The 17,882-nt window shown below is 43.0% G+C and overlaps 1 protein-coding gene across 1 annotated transcript in view; it reads left to right on the forward strand.

Moving 5' to 3' along the window:
- Positions 1–17,882, forward strand: part of FAIM2 (Fas apoptotic inhibitory molecule 2) — a 47,325-nt gene that overhangs the window by 19,299 nt on the left and 10,144 nt on the right. Inside the window, exons 5-9 of the mRNA XM_082246044.1 lie at positions 2,188–2,241; positions 6,612–6,662; positions 9,282–9,321; positions 12,488–12,525; positions 14,336–14,423. Of these exons, the coding sequence (XP_082102170.1) occupies positions 2,188–2,241; positions 6,612–6,662; positions 9,282–9,321; positions 12,488–12,525; positions 14,336–14,423 (271 nt within the window). The remainder of the gene's footprint in view (positions 1–2,187; positions 2,242–6,611; positions 6,663–9,281; positions 9,322–12,487; positions 12,526–14,335; positions 14,424–17,882) is intronic.

Genomic DNA, 17,882 nt, shown 5'->3' on the forward strand with positions numbered 1-17,882 from the left:
AATGATGGAGTACTATTCCTTCCACTGACCAATGATGGAGTACTATTTCTCCCACTGACCAATGATGGAGTACTATTCCTCCCACTGACCAATGATGGAGTACTATTTCTCCCACTGACCAATGATGGAGTACTATTTCTCCCACTGACCAATGATGGAGTACTATTTCTCCCACTGACCAATGATGGAGTACTATTCCTCCCACTGACCAATGATGGAGTACTATTCCTTCCACTGACCAATGATGGAGTACTATTTCTCCCACTGACCAATGATGGAGTACTATTCCTCCCACTGACCAATGATGGAGTACTATTTCTCCCACTGACCAATGATGGAGTACTATTCCTCCCACTGACCAATGATGGAGTACTATTCCTCCCACTGAATAATGATGGAGCACTATTCCTCCCTCTGTTAACAATTTTGGGGCTCTATACTTCTCACTGACCAATAATGGAGCACTATTTCTCCCACTGACCAATGATGGGGCACAATTCCTCCCACTGTTAACAATTATGGAGCACTATTCCTCCCACTGATAACAATTATGGAGCACTATTCCTCCCACTGATAACAATATTGGGGCACTATTCTTTGCAATGACCAATAATGAGGCACTATTCTTTCCACTGACCAATCATAGAGCACTATTCCTCCCACTGCTAACAATGATAGGGCTCTATTGTTCCCACTGACCAATTATGAGGCTCTATTCCTACCACTGATAACAATGATGGGGCACCATTCTTCCCAGTGGCACCAACAATGGGCCACTATTTTTATCACTGACACCAACAATGGGCCACTATTTTTTATCACTGACACAGTTAATGGGGCTCTATACCTCCTGAAACACCAATATTAGGGCACTATTCCTCCTCCTACTGACCACAGATGCTATATAAATTGGTTTACTCCCGCTGACCACCAAGCCTGAAACATTGTTTACTCCCAGCCATAGATGGATCAAAATTCAGCCGGTTCAGCAGGGACTGGCCACATTTTGATCCATACACGGGCAGGCTGGTTGTACAGAAGATGATCTCTTGATCGACTTATGTACAACCAGCCTGTTGGAAATTTTTCACTTGATCATTGCTTCTGGCTATAGATAGTGGTGCTGATGAGTGTGAGGAGTGCATTCTGACAGCAATGAACTTTCCTTGCTGTAAGAATACAATTGCTCCGCAGGAGGGATTCCCCCATCCACCTCAAATAATAGAAAATGAATCCTGAATAGCCTGCCTTAGAAGGTTTGGAGACCCCTTGTGTAGACAAAGGCGCCTATAGCAGCAAATTATGAAAATATTTATATTTCATAATTTCTATCATTGGGAAATATAGAGAAGGGAATTGAACATAACATGTACAGTATCTCACAAAAGTGAGTACACCCCTCATAATTTTGTAAATATTTTATTATATCTTTTCATGTGACAACACTGAAGAAATGACACTTTGCTACAATGTAACGTAGGGAGTGTACAGCTTGTATAACAGTGTAAATTTGCTGTCCCCTCAAAATAGCTCAACACACAGCCATTAATTTCTAAACCGCTGGCAACAAAAGTGAGTACACCCCTAAGTGAAAATGTCCAAATTGGGCCCAATTAGCCATTTTCCCTCCCCAGTGTCATGTGATTCGTTAGTGTTCCAAGGTCTCAGGTGTGAATGGGTAGCAGGTATGTTAAATTTGGGGTTATCGCTCTCGCTCTCTCATACTGGTCACTGGAAGTTCAACATGGCGCCTCATGGCAAAGAACTTTCTGAGGATCTGAAAAAATTATTTTTGCTCTACAAAAAGATGGCCTAGGCTATAAGAAGATTGCCAAGACCCTCAAACTGAGCTGCAGCATGGTGGCTAAGACCATACAGCAGTTTAACAGGACAGGTTCCACTCAAAACTGGCCTCGCCATGGTCAACCAAAGAAGTTGAGTGCACATGCTCAGTGTCATATCCAGGTTATCTTTGGGAAATAGACGTATGAGTGCTCCCAGCATTGCTGCAGAGGTTGAAGGCGTGGGGGGTCAGCCTGTCAGTGCTCAGACCATACGACGCACACTGCATCAAATTGATCTACATGGCTGTTGTCCCAGAAGCAGATAGAGTTTGTATGTAGTCTGAACTGTGACTGGCAGAAGTAATATCACACGAGAAATAATAACCTGTCACTTGTCTTTCAGTGATCCAGTTAAAGAATATGTCCAGGCAAACCCAGGCTGGTATTGGGCATCCTAGTGAGTATTTATATATTTGGTTAACACAATTTTTTACTACTTTAGCTATTTTACCATCTTCATTATGTTTCCAGATATCAGGGCCCATTCACATTTGTGTGTTTTAGTCCCGGTTCACACTGAGGCGACCTGTGAGGCGACCTGGTCGCCTCACAGGTCGCCGTAGGTCGCCTCCCATAGGGAAGCTGCGGACCCGTTCTAATAGGAGCGACACAAGTCGCTCCGACTTAGAAAAAGGGTCCGGAGCTTCTTTGGGGCGACCAGGAGGCGACCGCCATAGACTTCAATGTTATGAAGTCCGTGGCGGCCGCTCCGAGGTCGCAGTGCGAAGTAGCGTCGCCCCTATGTGAACGGGGCCTTAAAGGCAATGTATTTACTTTATTTTATATGGCCAGGGCTAAAACAAATAAAATATTTTCTTTTCTTTAGTCAGGAAAATCTAAAATATTGCGGATGTACCTGTAAGTGTTGTGGCTTTTTTATCCAGCAGATTGAGCTCTAGGCTCCTTTGTACATGATTTTATCTATACATGTATGCACTGTTAAAAAAAAAAAGCCTTTTTACATAGCCCAGTACCTCAAGCTGAATTTTTTTACCCACAACTGAATGACTTAAGTTTAATTTACCTTTGTGGCCGGGAGGGGAGGTAAAAATAGGTGATTGCACTGTGGTTTTACTGTCCCCCCCCCCTAACTGCCCACCTTGACATGACATGGCAGCTCAACCAAGTGGTGCACATGTCACAGCCGTGATGCTTTGTTTTGTGGGCTTGCCAAAAATGATATCCCATGATGCATTCAGTGGCCAGTACCACTTCCAGACCTGACCCATTCATGAGAATGGGACTGCTCCACAAATGCCCTAAACTGTGTGTACTGCACGCAGTTGCAGCACAGAGCTGCAGTCCTTCATGGGTTAAAACAGGTGGTGAGTAGACCACATATCACCTCCCAGCCTTCTGTAAAACAATCAACTGCTTTTCAGAGGGGTAATGAACAGCATGACAAGGATAAATGAGCGCTAATAGCAGGAAACCATCAGTATTAGGCGACAGTCTGAAGTTTCAGAAATCTTTGTCATGTTCTATGTGAAATTCAGAAGGAGAGAAACAAGAGTTTAGGGTAATCCCTTCAAACAGGGCAGCTGTGCACATCCAAATGTATGTAAATGCACTATGCACACATTTTACATGTCCACCATTCATTATTATGGGGGCATTAAGCACGCCTAATCTGAAGCATGCAGGATTTAAAAATAAAATTCACCAAAGTTCAGAAGCCTGGAGTCTCTGTGCACTTTGGGTGCAGTTTGTCCATGCTATTACATGTATGAAAATGGCACACCAGTGTAAATAGGCCCTCATATTTTATATATTTTTGGTAATCGTCTGCTACTTGCTGGACTCGGTTGATCCTTTTGATGTCGCTAGTCAGAAATGCATAGCATTCCATGCAGGACCGTGGGTTCATTGTTTATGAATTAGCCAACACTGGGCAGTGTGAAGATCTACAGAACCATATGGCAACCAATTCATTCTTATTCATTTACAATAAAAAGATGCAATTGCCATTTCAAATGCTATTAACAATCACTGAATAATCAAAACTGTTGCATTTTTACCACGATTTTGCTGTGTTTCAGATGCATTTCCTGTGCCTTTTTGGGTTGTCAGCACCTGTCAGCCTCGGTTCACAGTAGATGCAATGCAAATTCCACGCCACATCAAAATCGCAACCTGTTAATGCGAACCAATTGCGGAGTGTATGTTTAGTTAACGACACCCCGAAATTGGTTGGCAAAACGCAGTGCGATTGGCAGAATCGGATTGCATGGGTGTGAACACCCATGTGATCTGATCCTGGTGCGAACAATAAAAGGGTCCTGCCCCAGTTTGGTGCAAATGCGGTGTGATTTGAGCCATACAAATCCATGGCTCAAATCACACCCCAGAGACACCACATGTAATTTGCACAGGAATTTGCTGCACTTCCTATGCGAATTAGATGTAGTGTCCCACACCGCATCCGTGTGCACCCAGGCTGAAAAATGATTTCTTGATTTATTGCACATATTAATTCTAGCGCTACACTTTTTGGTTATTTATCTCAGGTGGTCTCCCATGTCTCCCATTAGTGAGATTCACCCCTCAGTCTTGGTGACCATTGTCAATAGGACTGAAAGTGAGGGAAAATACAACATTTTATCACCAGAACAGCAATACAGGGGAAATCTTACAACGGGGATTCTTGTTATGGTGACATTAAAAAAGCATTTCTATTACTATGATGAGATTTCTTCTCACTTCCCATTGTGTCTACAAGTGAGGAGGTGAAGGGAGAATATGCAAAGGGACACCGCAAGAACAGAAAAAAAAACCTGTTGGCGTTTTAACCTTTTCCTACTCTTATGTAGCACTCTCCTAGATAGGTGCTAGAGAGTGAGTATAGTTTTTGGCTCTGTCAGCCTGTTAGAGGAGCAGCAGGCAAATTCTATATTGCTTTCTGATTAACAGAGAGCAGGATCTGTGAGTTAGGTCTGCTCATGGTGCTTAGTGTGTGATTTATCTGGTCTAGGGGAGTGTTTTACGATGGTCCAATAGGGAGGCATATTGGACAGTGGAGAAAACCAATGGGTAAACAGGCATTAATAGTGATTGGCACAGATTGCTGTCTTAGTGCATTGTGGGGTGTGGTATAAAAACCAGGAGCACATGTGCTCGGGGTCTTTGGCTGGTGAGCAGAGTCCCAGAAGAAGGATGACGGCTGCCTCCGCCTCTGCATTGGTGGTACGTGGTCACAGGCTTTCGGCCTAGGGGAACCAGAAGGAAGGAGCTGAACCCAGAGGTCCAGGGGAGCTGACTGGAGGGGTTGAGACACTGGAGAACCTGGAAAAACAGTATCGTGAGTACAGGGGATCGTGTCTAAGAGCCTGACCTGTGAGGGGAGTAGTCAGTGGACGGGTGCCAGCTGGTGGAATGAAAGGGGGTGCTAGGCGAGTGCCCTGAAGATAGTTGCTCAATCAAGTCTTCACTTTGTAGACTTTACCTTAAATCCATCTAGTGGCAAGGTAAATCTGCAGCATCCTCAGATAGGAGTCCTCATCAACTGTGACTAGTTCAATTCTGGAGTATCCCACTCTTCCCTTCTCCTATCCCTATTTAAAATAAAAACAACAAAAACAACTACAACCCCTAGACTGATCATTGACTGAGCTAAGAAGAGAAGAGTTAAATTGTGCATGCTGCAGTTGCTAACGGTAACCCAGGGAGATCCCAAGATGCACATTCCAGCAGTCCTCAAGGGGGCAGTGCTACACTTTTATTTTATTTTAATTCATAGGTAAAGTTGATCCAGGGAATATCCAACTGCCTCTCGGGGGATCAGGAAGGATTTTTTTTCTCCTGCTGGAGCATATTGGATCATGCTTTGTTGTTCTTTTTTTCCTTCCTTTGGATCAACTGTGGGTATAGGATTGTATATATAGGATTGTATGATTTTTTTGTTCTCTTTTTTTCCTTTATTAGTTAAACTAAATTGACTTTTTCAACCAGACTAACCATGTAACTTAAATGAAAAAAGAAAAAAGATTTGGCTTGGTTATGCTTTATTTGAAGGGTAAGTTCACCTCTTCACAAAAAAATGAAAAGGTGAACCAACTCCAAATACCCTGCCCCCCACCCCCCCCTCCAGACCCTGCTGCACATAGCAGCCACGATTCCCTGTACTGCTGAGGTAGCAGTCCATACACCATATACTGCAATACACAATGGGGTTGGTTTACTAAATCTGGAGAGTGCAAGCTGTGCATGGTAGCCAACCAGCTTCTAACTTCAGTTTGTTCAATTAAGCTTTGACAAAAAAACCTGGAAGCTTATTATATTTTATGCAGAGGTGCATCAGATTTCTCACTCTCCAGTTTTAGTAAATCAACCTTAATATGATAAATATCCATCATAATGCTCCCAAGGGCCAATGCTTAGTGGTCAGCGCAGCAACGTGACTGTGCTGATCAATGAGAAGCCCATTTGAGGCTTCTTCTTCCGGTATGGTGTTACGGAGGAAAAAAGCACTTGGTCTGACCAATGATCGCATGCCAATCCAAGCGTTATGATGATGGATGCTCACTGCAGGGCTGTGTATTGCGGTGTGCAGTTTACACACCAATAAACTGGCAGCACAAGGCATCATGTGCACTATGTACATTACAGTCCAGGGAGGTGACCAGCACACTTAGAGTTACTTCACCTTTTCATTGTTTTGAAAAGGTAAACCTACCTTTTAAGTGTAAATAAATACCATCATTATGTATGTAATATATTGTATAAAAAGGCAGTCCTACAATTAACTTCCTGTTGGTTTTGCTTTGACAGCATTGTTTTCTTCACAACATACTTGGTTCTGGCCTGCTGCAGCGGACCAAGGTAAGATCCGGCTCATTGACATTATCTGTACTTAAAAGGGGAACATTGTGATTTTCACACAGTAGGAATGAATGTTCAATCTGAGATTTGAGGCAGACATGAAGCAAAAGTGAGCAATGACAGGAGGTTGGAGGGGGGGGGGGCAGGGCCATCTTACAGAATGGGAATGCTGGGCAGTTGCCCAGGGGCCCCACTTGCCAAGGGGGCTCCACCTGCTTAGTGAAACAGCCCCAGCAAAGCATTAGTCCCGATTCCCCTGTGCATCCCGCTGCCGAACTTAGCAGGTGGCATGCGCCTGTCGGCCCTGCGCTGCTGTCAGGCCACTTGGGCCGTGGAGGGGGAGCCCACAACTGCAGGAATGCCTGTCTGCCTTCACGGGAACAGGCACACACAGGACAGTTGAGTCTGACTCCCGTCCATGTGTGTGTTCACTGGTCCCAGCCACCGACCTTGGAAACTGTCATTAGCCTGGCACTGCTATCGATAATTTGCATTTTTATTCTTGTGGGTGATTGTGTAGGCAGGGCCCAGTGCACTGCATAGCCCAGGGCCCTCCAATGCTCTTAAGATGGCATTGGGGAGGGGAGTCCCTGGAGAGCTGAGTATTATTCGGTCAGAGGTGGGGAAGCTTGTTATAAGGGCTGCTGTTAGAAATCACGGGGCTCCATACAGCCTACATGACAGGGCCCCCCTTTGAAAATATCACATTATATTTTTGTTAAAATTCCATGGTTGCAATGCTATGCTTTGCAGCCATGGCAGAAATGATACCCCCCTCAAACAAGACCCATTCAGGTGAATAGCACTGCTGTGCAAGCGCCCTGCAACTGCATGCAAAGCACACGGTTGCAGTACGCTAGTGCGGAATTAAAGAAGCTATAGATGAGGCAATATACCACCTCACCATCTGTCAAATGCTCTCTGAATAGCGATCCAAATGCTGACTGCTCTTCAGAGAGCAAAGCACATTTGAACGAGTCCTTCATTTTTCTTCTTCAAATTGTTTTTTAGAATTTTTTTTTACTTTTTTAGAATTTTTTTTTTTTTATGTATTATTATTTTTTCTTTACATTTTTTTTAACTGTCCTGTTGGGTGGCTTTTGTGAAATATCAGGTGTCTAAACAGACAGAGAAAGGCACCGAGGCCAGAGATTCCCTAGTCCCTTTCTCTGCAGCCTCAGCTGCACTGGACAGTGAATGAATGGAAAGTGCTCTGTGCTGAGCGGATTCCTCTTCATTCACAAACTGAAGCATAGTAAACACAATTTACTTTGCTTCATTGATGAATGGACAAAGGAGTGATTGGTACCAATCACTTACTGTGTTAATTCGGAAAACGAAGGGGCTGGTAAATAGGACATTTTTACTGCCCGCCTTCCTTCTTCCTGATACAATCCCCCATGTGTGCCTGCAGCAGCTGGTGGTGGAAGAGGAGAGGAGGGAGGCCAGCAGCACTATGGGAGAGAGGGGTACACAGGGGGGCCCGTACAGAAAGGGGTGGGGAGCAGATACCGATCCCCTTGCAGTGCAGCTGGAAGAAGAAAAAGAAGAAGCTGGCAGTGCTGCAGAGCAAGGAACAAGAGTTGGCAACATGGCAGTACAGCAAACCCTCCTGCTAGGCAGGTGCCTGGGCCCCCTTTTGAACTGACTGGGCCCGGTACAGGAGGGCCAGCTGTACTGCCTTATCAGTGGCTCTGCTTGTTATATTCACTCTCACTTTGCCCTGGGTGGCTGCAGGGTCTCTGTAAGATGGCAGTCACCCATTTACTAATAATCTCATCACTGCAACCTCTTTCTATTCCTTGGTTTAAACAGACATGCACAGACAATTCGGTTGATAACTTTGTACTCCAAGACGTTTGATATCACATCTGTGATCACCCATTGGGCACCAGGCAGTGATCATTCGTGTAGTTACTGAATATTGTATACACACATTACAAACAGTGCAGATAAAGTATAAGGTCTTATTCACATGGACATAACTAGGGGTACACCCATACAAAGGAACATGTTTTCCCACACAGGATACACAGGTGTTCCATGCATCGGAATGCAGATATTCCTATTCATGTATTTTGGGATGCAGCACCTGCTCAGACACAGCCATTGTTTCTAATTTGACTGTTGTGCAGATGCATGTCTCCAAATGCATTGCGTGAGGCCTTAAAGTGATTCTAAAGTGGGAAGGTTTTTACCCTAAGGTAGAAAACCTTCTGTGCTGCAGGATTCCTCCCAGCCCACCCTTTTACTTACAGTACCTGAGCCTGATCACGATCCAGTGTTGTGCACGAGAGCAGTGGCTCTCTTCCTGCAGTGGGAGCCATTGGCTTCCATTGCTGTTAATCAAATCCTGTGACGGGGGAGCAGGGGGGATGGTGGAGCCTCATCGCCCTGTCTGAGTCTATAGATGCAAAATGGGCAGGTAAATATAACATGTTTATTATTTTGAGTTTAAAAAATGTAAGCTTTATTATCACTTTAACTTCAGTAGTAATCCATAGAGACCATACATTCGTTTACAGACATGTAATGGCTAAAGTCTCATATTACAATGTCCAGTCCTGATACAGTATTTGCTATAAAGTTGATCTCATTGTGCATTTTTTTTTTTTGCAGGAGGTATTTCCCATGGAACTTCATCCTGCTGTGTATCTTTGTAAGTGCTGAGACTTTACAAGAGCAGTTCCCCTAAGCAGAGTAGTAGTAACACCAACTGACATACGAGGTGGGAGAGTTGAATATGTATATACTGTATATATGCTGTAAAGAGGATATCCAGCAATGCACATGTAATTATTTACTGTTTGCATAGTGAAGGCTTTCAAAATGTTAGTAGTTATTTCACATTCAACTGGACCTGTTTGGCGATGTTGACATTGATTCACCACGTATCTGAGAGGCTTCCTCAGTTCAAATGAATATGGCTATATAATCCAGTATTTATCCTAACATGGGTCACTGTGGATCATGGTGACCCTAATCTGAACACCATGGTGATGTGAAATGCGTCAAGACAGATGCTAATGGTCCCATGCATAACTTGAGGTGAAAAACTCTGAAAACACAGTGTTCGGATTAATATAATTCAGTCCCCATGATCCATTATCCAAATAATGGGCCACACATCAAAGAGTGGTGTGTTGTCATTGCAATAAATCTTGGCTGGAGTTGAACGTCTTCAATGTGGGGCCGTTATTTGAATGGTGGATTACAGTGGACAAAGATGGTACTTCGGGGCCTTGGCACCCAGCTGAATGCAGGGAATCGAGGAGGATACAGGCTGGCCTGTGAGTGGTGAAAAGGGTTGGGTTTATCAATAGACTTTATAACAGTCAGTCCTCATGGTGTCAAAAAGTCTTGAGATAGGTGTTTGTTGTTTTAGTTACATGACTAGACCTGTGAATTTTTGTCAAATCATTGGGGTAAGAGCTAATGCATGTGCTCATACAATACAGTGCATTCAGATCAGTTATAAAGACGGATGTGAATGCAGCACTATTGTGTTCCATGGGCCCATGTGCACAAGTGTGTAAAGCACCAATATCTAGACCTGTGTTCAGCTGTGTAAAAAAGCACAGGCTTTGGACTCATTCACACAGGCGAAGAGGCCTACAGTGCATGAAAAGTAATTTGTTTATGCGTTCAGAGCCGTGTGGAGCTGAGTGCAGGCAGCCTGTATTAATCAATGGAGACACAGTGGATTTTCAGATTCAATTGCATGTCCAAGTCTGACATGCATGCCGGGTCAGGTGCTCAGCCCTGAATGCAGACAGTCTGGGGTCATGCACCTTAAATTGAAAGCTGTATCACCATCACATCACAGTGGTAAGGTGCAATGTTTTGGGCCACACAGAACCCCTTCATCAGACATGTCACATGCCTAATGAAGGGGTCCTGCATGGCCCCGAAACGTTGCACCTTAGCACTGTGATGTTACTCCTCAAATAATTGTTTGGACAGTCATTTTGACGGTCCACGGTGTGCTGGCGATACAACACCTGCTTCCTCTTTGGCCTATTCCAGGAACATGTGCAATGGGAATATTGGATTTTGGGACCATGCACCTCTCCCTGCACAATCCAATATTAAACCAAAGTCAAGAATAAATGCAATAACAATAAATACTAATAAATAAATAAATATTCATCAATGGTAAAAAGGTGCCATAGTGCTGGATAAAAAATACACCAAGTGCTGAAAAAGTGATGCCCTTCCTTAGCCACTAGAGGGAGTGGCGTGCACAAATAAATATGCAAGGTGCAAATGTGAAATAAATAAATAGGTGATTTTGTAGAGTGCCGATGTGCTATTAGAGTACCTCTATGATCAGTTATCCCACGGGCATAATTAAAGGTGCTTGTATAGATGAAAATAAATAAATAAAACCAATACAATACACTTGAGGTGACTGTTGTTGTTCAAATGAAACGTACGTAGAGCGGGACCTTCTGCCCAATTGCATCACTTCCGCTAGAAGATATTGAGGGCCGTGGAACGCATGGACCCGGATGTCTGCTGAAACCGCATCTTTTACTGCCTAACTGTGAGTGGATATTTTTCTTGTAATAAATAAACTATTTTAACATACTACACTATGGGCGTATCGCTATATTTTCTCCATGTGTGAGCGATGGCAACAAAGGAAATCGTAGGAAAGCTGGGAAGTCCAGGGATACATCCTTACTGCAATAAAGGCTACATACCCCTGCGGGGGTAAGGATCTGTAGTTAGTGCAAAACCATAGGGGATTAGCACCTGCACGAGCCTTGATACACTAAGGAGGAAGAAAGCACTATCACCATTAGTTTGGATATATTTCACAGCACAGGATCACGGGGAAGGCTCCCCATTGATTTTGAACACTCATATAAGGATTTAAGAAGCACTTTTTCAGCTATTTGGAAATAGCTGCAATTCATACAGGATTACCATTGTATGGACTGTGGACTGTTAAAACACTATCACGAACCAGCACTATTTATTTGATTGGTGTCACCTCAAGTGTATTGTATTGGTTTTATTTATTTATTTTCATCTATATAAGCACCTTTAATTATGCCCGTGGGATAATTGATCATAGAGGTACTCTAATAGCACATCGGCACTTTACAAAATCACGTATTTATTTATTTCACATTTGCATCTTGCATATTTATTTGTGCACCCGCTCCCTCTCGTGGCTAAGGAAGGGCATCACTTTTTCAGCACTTGGTGTATTTTTTATCTAGCACTATGGCATTTTTTACCATTGATGAATATTTATTTATTAGTATTTATTTTTATTGCATTTATTCTTGACTTTGGTTTAATATTGGATTGAACACACACCAGAGAAGCGCCAACCACACCCCCTCCCCCTTTTTTTATTAATTTCAGTATTTCCATTTGGAAATATAGAGGTGGCAGCACACTCCAACACATTGGTTACCACACATACCTACATAATTTCCAGACCGCGGGATAGTCCCAGACTTTTTCTTACCTCTCCCTGCACGCCTGTCAACGGTGGATGTGCGAGTTTGTCCGTTGAGCTGCTGTTTCACAGAATACAGTCCTCTGCATCCATTTGAATAAGCCCTTAAATAGTTTTTTATATTTAGAAATATAGATGGAACTGGAAGCACATGCAGCTTTTGTAATAGAAATACTCTTCCTTCTATCCAAAGCTTCATTTTATCAGGGTGGCATGACTAAATTAGTCAAGGCTTGTCTATTGCTGCCATAGACAAAACCCATCACTTGGTCATGAACAATACAATATGCTAAAGTCAAAACTCTATTATGTCATCTTACATGGTGATTTTGTTTTTCTATTTCTCTAGACACTTTCCATGTCATATGTTACTGGAATGATGTCCAGGTAAGGAGACCACTGTCTAACAATCTTATGTTGACCTCCCCTACATTGATAAATTAGAAAGAGGGACAGCTTTTTGCACAAATTATATAGGCAAAGGATGCGTTCCCAGCCACACCTTCAGTTAAGTGGACCACAGAGAATAAATATATAAAAAATGGCTGATAAAACCCATAATTGCCTCTTTTCACCACTACATTTCCTTTATACTGGCTTTTCAAAATAATAAATGCAATAATTTAGAGATTGGATGAAAGGTTTAGTGTAGTATAACTAAACCAGTTAAGGAAAACTGGACTTAAAAATGAAAAAACTGCAAAATAGACAAGCTCTTTATTGCAGAGGAGACAAATAGACTGTGCCAGAGCTTGATAAATATGGTAAAGTTTCACTTTGCAAAGAATACCCAATCACATGCAAGGAAGATTTAAAAAAAATGCTTTTTGCTTGCACATAATTAAATGATGAAAGTCAGCAGAGCTTTACCTTATTTACTAAGCTCTGGAGCATTTGCTCTTACAGAGTGCAACTGCACTTTGCAAGGTTCACAGTCTAGTTGCTTTTAATTAATCAACCCCTTAATCTTCCTTTCTTGCTTAAGTAGTAGAAGACACAACAGAGAAAAGTCCCTTTAAATAAGTGGACAGCATCTGGACAGGGTTCTTCAGAACACCAGCCGGGGTACCCTTTAAAAGACCCACAGCTGACTATACTAAGAACCAAAGGGGTAGCTGGAGCACAAGGTCTCCAAGATCCAGTAATGTGTGTACTCACAAGGCCCAAGGACAGATAGATGCCTCCTTCCAATCTTCCAAGCTATTCCCTCCAGTGATCCCAGACAGATCTGTGGTGGACAGCTCCCCTCAGTCAGCTTCTTCAAAAGCACCGGTCTCTCTGCATGTCTCCCCTCCGGTTGCCCACCTAAGGCTTCTTTTAGCAGCTTGTGCCTGGGGAGAGCAGCATGCCCTCCCCAGACTGGACTCCTCCACTCTGGGACAATACCCAGAGCTCTGTGTGCCCCAAGAACATATGCAGCCACCCAGCCTGCCTTCAGAGCCTGTCTCTCTGGGATAGGCTGCGCCTGCATCCATATTCATGCCCCCATCTGCATAGCTTCACACCTACTATCCAGAAACTTCTCCAGTCTTTAGGATACAGAGGAAGCCTATGCAAACTGGGAGCAGCAGAACACTCAGATCACACCTTACTAGCAGATTGTTGGCTTAGTCATTACGGTGAGCTAAAATATGCTTTTACTTAATAGATATATCCACACTGCCTACAGTGTGAAAACTTAATTTACCTATCAAAACCAAACTAAAGCTACCCTATCTAAACCTAACACCTACCTAGGAGGGTGCTACATAAAAACCAGAGCATGGCTTTTTAGGTATGAAAAGTTCTTAATAAAATTAATTATATAGTAATTTAAAGTCCCAATACCATTTGAGAGACTGAGAGACCCCAGTACGCTGTGGGATCCTCTCATCCCTCTCTTCTCTTTTTCCATATAGTCATTTAAAATCATCCATTTTATTTCACAGATTTAAAACCAACTAAGAAAAAAGGACTGTGTACATTCTTTGTTTGAAAAACCTCCTTGAACCCCATCAATAAATCACAACAATTTGTTCACAGTTACAATGTTTTCAATATACTGTACAGTATATTTTGTTTCATATAATCAATTGAAATCACATGCTGGGATATCCTGACCTGCCTCAATGAGATTTACCTGCCATCATATGGTTGAGACTAGACTAGCGTGCTTACACATGACACCTTCCTCACTGTGTGTCCCTTGTCTTTTCAGCTATTATAATACCACATCTGTGATCCTGTGTCTTGGAATTACGGCACTTGTCTGCATTTCCGTCACTATATTCAGCTTCCAAACCAAGGTAAGAGATCATGAAAATCAAATAAACATCAATAGCAAGGCTACTGGTGGAGCTGGGGTGTGTAAATTCAGTCAAGCCTCAACGCTCACTGCGTCTCACATCCAATAGTATAGCAAGATTCAACCCTTTGCTAGCCTGTATCCGGCCCTTGGGGCACTCTTCCACTCAATCATATGAGGCACTATTCCTCACACTGACACCAACAGTGGGGAATAATTCCTGCCACTGACACTAATGAGGGGTCATTATTCCTACCACTAGTATCAATGATGGAGCACTATTCCTCCAACTAGTATCTATGATGGGGCACTATTCTTTCCACTAGTATCAATAATGGGGCGCTATTCCTCCAACTAGTATCCATGATGGGGCACTATTCCTCCCACTAGTATCAATGATGGGGCACTATTCCTCCCACTAGTATCAATGATGGGGCACTATTTCTCCCACTAGTATTAATGATGGGGCACTATTTCTCCCACTAGTATCAATAATGGGGCAATATTCCTCCCACTAGTATCAATGGTGGGGCACTAATCCTCCCACTAGTATCAATTATGGGGCACTATTCCTCCAACTAGTATTAATAATGGGGAAATCTTCCTCCCACCAATATTAATGAGGGGGCACTATTCCTCCCACAAGTATCAATGATGGGGCACTGTTCCTCCCACTAGTATCAATGATGGGACACTATTCCTCCCACTAGTATCAATGATGGGGCACTATTCCTCCCACTAGTATCAATGAAGGGACACTATTCCTCCCACTCACACCAATGATGGGGTACTATTCCTCCAACTGATACCAATGATGGGACACTATTCCTCCCACTGACACCAACAATGGAGCACTATTCCTCCCACTGATACCAATGATGGAGCACTATTCCTCCCTCTGACACCAATGATGGGGCACTATTTCTCCCACTGACACCAATGATGAGGCACTATTCCTCTCACTGACACCAATGATGGGGCACTATTCCTCTCACTGACACCAATGATGAGGCACTATTCCTCTCACTGACACCAATGATGGGGCACTATTCCTCTCATTGATACCAATGATAGGGTACTACTCCTCCTCCCACTGACCTCCAACATTTAGGCCATATTTATTCTCACTGATGCTGGGCCTGGGACATTTTCTACCCCTGCTGGCCACAATCTGGCCCCCCTAATACCTGAAAGAGATAAAAGTCTGGAGACTTTGCACTAGAAGAATCATAGAGAGTTGTAGCCTACAGCAATGTACAAGAATTGCAAAGTGTAAATGAGCTCTTAAGGATTTCACTGAGGCATGCAAATATATCAATCAATCCTGTAGTAGAGAGGGGCCATCATGCTGGTCTCCTGAATATGGAAAAAATAGCTTCTTTTATTTATATCCGAAGTTAATTAACTTACACCTAAACACATTTCTTTGGTTACTAAAAGTTACTAAAAGCTGTAGCATAAGACTAATCATGCTAGTAAGTCAGGCGAAAAGTCATATGGAAGTAACTTCCTTTTTTACATATCTTTCTGCACCATCTATGAATAATAAATTACAGTGCATTATCACCATAGAAAATCTTGAAAAGAGTCTATGTGCAGCCATCAATCCTGTATTAGAAAGAAAGGCATTGTTCTGATGTTGTGTACATGAGGGGTAGTGGGCACAATTGGCAGTAATTCAGTCAACACTGTTTCGCTCCCTAAAAATGATAATATATTACATATCCACATGTTAGTATCCATCAAACCAGTCAGCGCTGGGATGTGAAGTGCCCAAATAGACATACCAAAATAGTGAAAGAATAAAACCATATTTAAACTAGAAGCTCAAAGATATGAAAACAAGATGAGCCAGAAACACCAGACATACAAACAACACTAAGAGCCAAAAGAAAAGTGTAAAGGTGCTGAAAAACCACCCAAAGAATATGTGACATATGTGTAAGAAAAATTAGAAATGCACGTGATTAAAATAAAAATAACTAACCCATGCTGAAGCAAGGAAACACCAAAAAGGAAAAAGAGAATTCAAATCAGTGTAATACAAGCGAAGGGTGTAGTACAAACAAGCCACGCCACCTAGGTGGGAAATCAGTTTGCTACCGCTTGGTGATGAAGGAATCCCAGGCTTCTTCTGGAGAACCCCTTACGTTCCATGGAACCCTGTTGAGAAAGGCCATCCTGAAAGTATGAACAAGCACATTGGATTTAGGTACTGTACATCCAACCTCTCCCTTTGCTCGGCACTCACGTGTGCCTTCTCTACCTTGGCCATCACAGTAAAGAGAGTACGTGCCATTCCCAGCACTCAGTGTCATTTAATCATAGTGTACAGCTTCTATTATGTTAAAGTAGCTTCTCCCTAGGGCCACTTGTCACCACACAGTAAGGGGTGTCCACAACTACCCCCTTACATCTAAATGGTGTTCAGAGGTGGAAACTATAACATTAACCACTTAAGCCCCGGAGGATTTGGCTGCTAAAAGACCAGGGGGTATTTTGCGATTCGGCACTGCGTGACTTTAACGGACAATTGCGCGGTCATGCGACGCTGTACCTAAACGAATTTGACGTCCTTTTTTCCCCACAAACAGAGCTTTCTTTTGGTGGTATTTGATCACCTGTGCGATTTTTTGATCATGCACTATAAACAAAAAAAGAGCGTCAATTTTGCAAAAATAACAATATTTTTCACATTTTTTTATATGAAATTCCCCCAAAAAAATGTAAAAATCAAAATTTTTTAACATTTTCGGCCAATTTGTTTTATGCTACCTATGTTTGGTAGAAAAAATCGCAAAAAGCGTATTTTGATTGGTTTGCGCAAAAGTTATCGCGTTTACTAACAAAGGGAAAGATTTTTGTCATTTTTGTTGTTTTTTTTTTTTTAACGCGTAATGGCGGCGATCTGTGATTTTTTTTTGCGGTACTGCGACATTGCGGCGGACAGATCGGACCCTTGACTGACATTTTTGACACTTTTGGGGTTACCAGTGACATTTCTACAATAATCATTGCTATATATATATGCACTGTTACTGTAAAATTACACTGGCAGTGAAGGGGTTAACTTTATTTGAGAGGGAGGGGCTGTGTGTGTCCCTAGGGGCGTGATTCTAACTGTGATTGGCTGTGGCTTGAGCTGTAGGAACAATGATCAATGGTCCTACATAGTAGAACCGTATGATCATTGTTTCTACACAGGGGAGAATGACAGGCGGCTTGTTTACACTAGCCGCCTGACTTTCTCCCTCTCCCCCGACGATCGCTGAGTGACCGGCGGACATCGGGTCCGCCGGTCACACGCGCGGGGGGGGTCTGTGACCGATTGGGACTAGTGACATACCGATACGTCACTCTGCCTGTGAGGGGCTGACCGCCGCAGTATATGTACTTGCGGCGGTCGGCAAGTGGTTAAAGTGGAACTTCACTCAAAGGTGAAGTTCCGCTTGTTTGCAAC

This window comes from Pelophylax lessonae (genome assembly GCF_965119305.1).
Source record: "Pelophylax lessonae genome assembly, chromosome: 2".
NCBI classification, from domain to species: domain Eukaryota; kingdom Metazoa; phylum Chordata; class Amphibia; order Anura; family Ranidae; genus Pelophylax; species Pelophylax lessonae.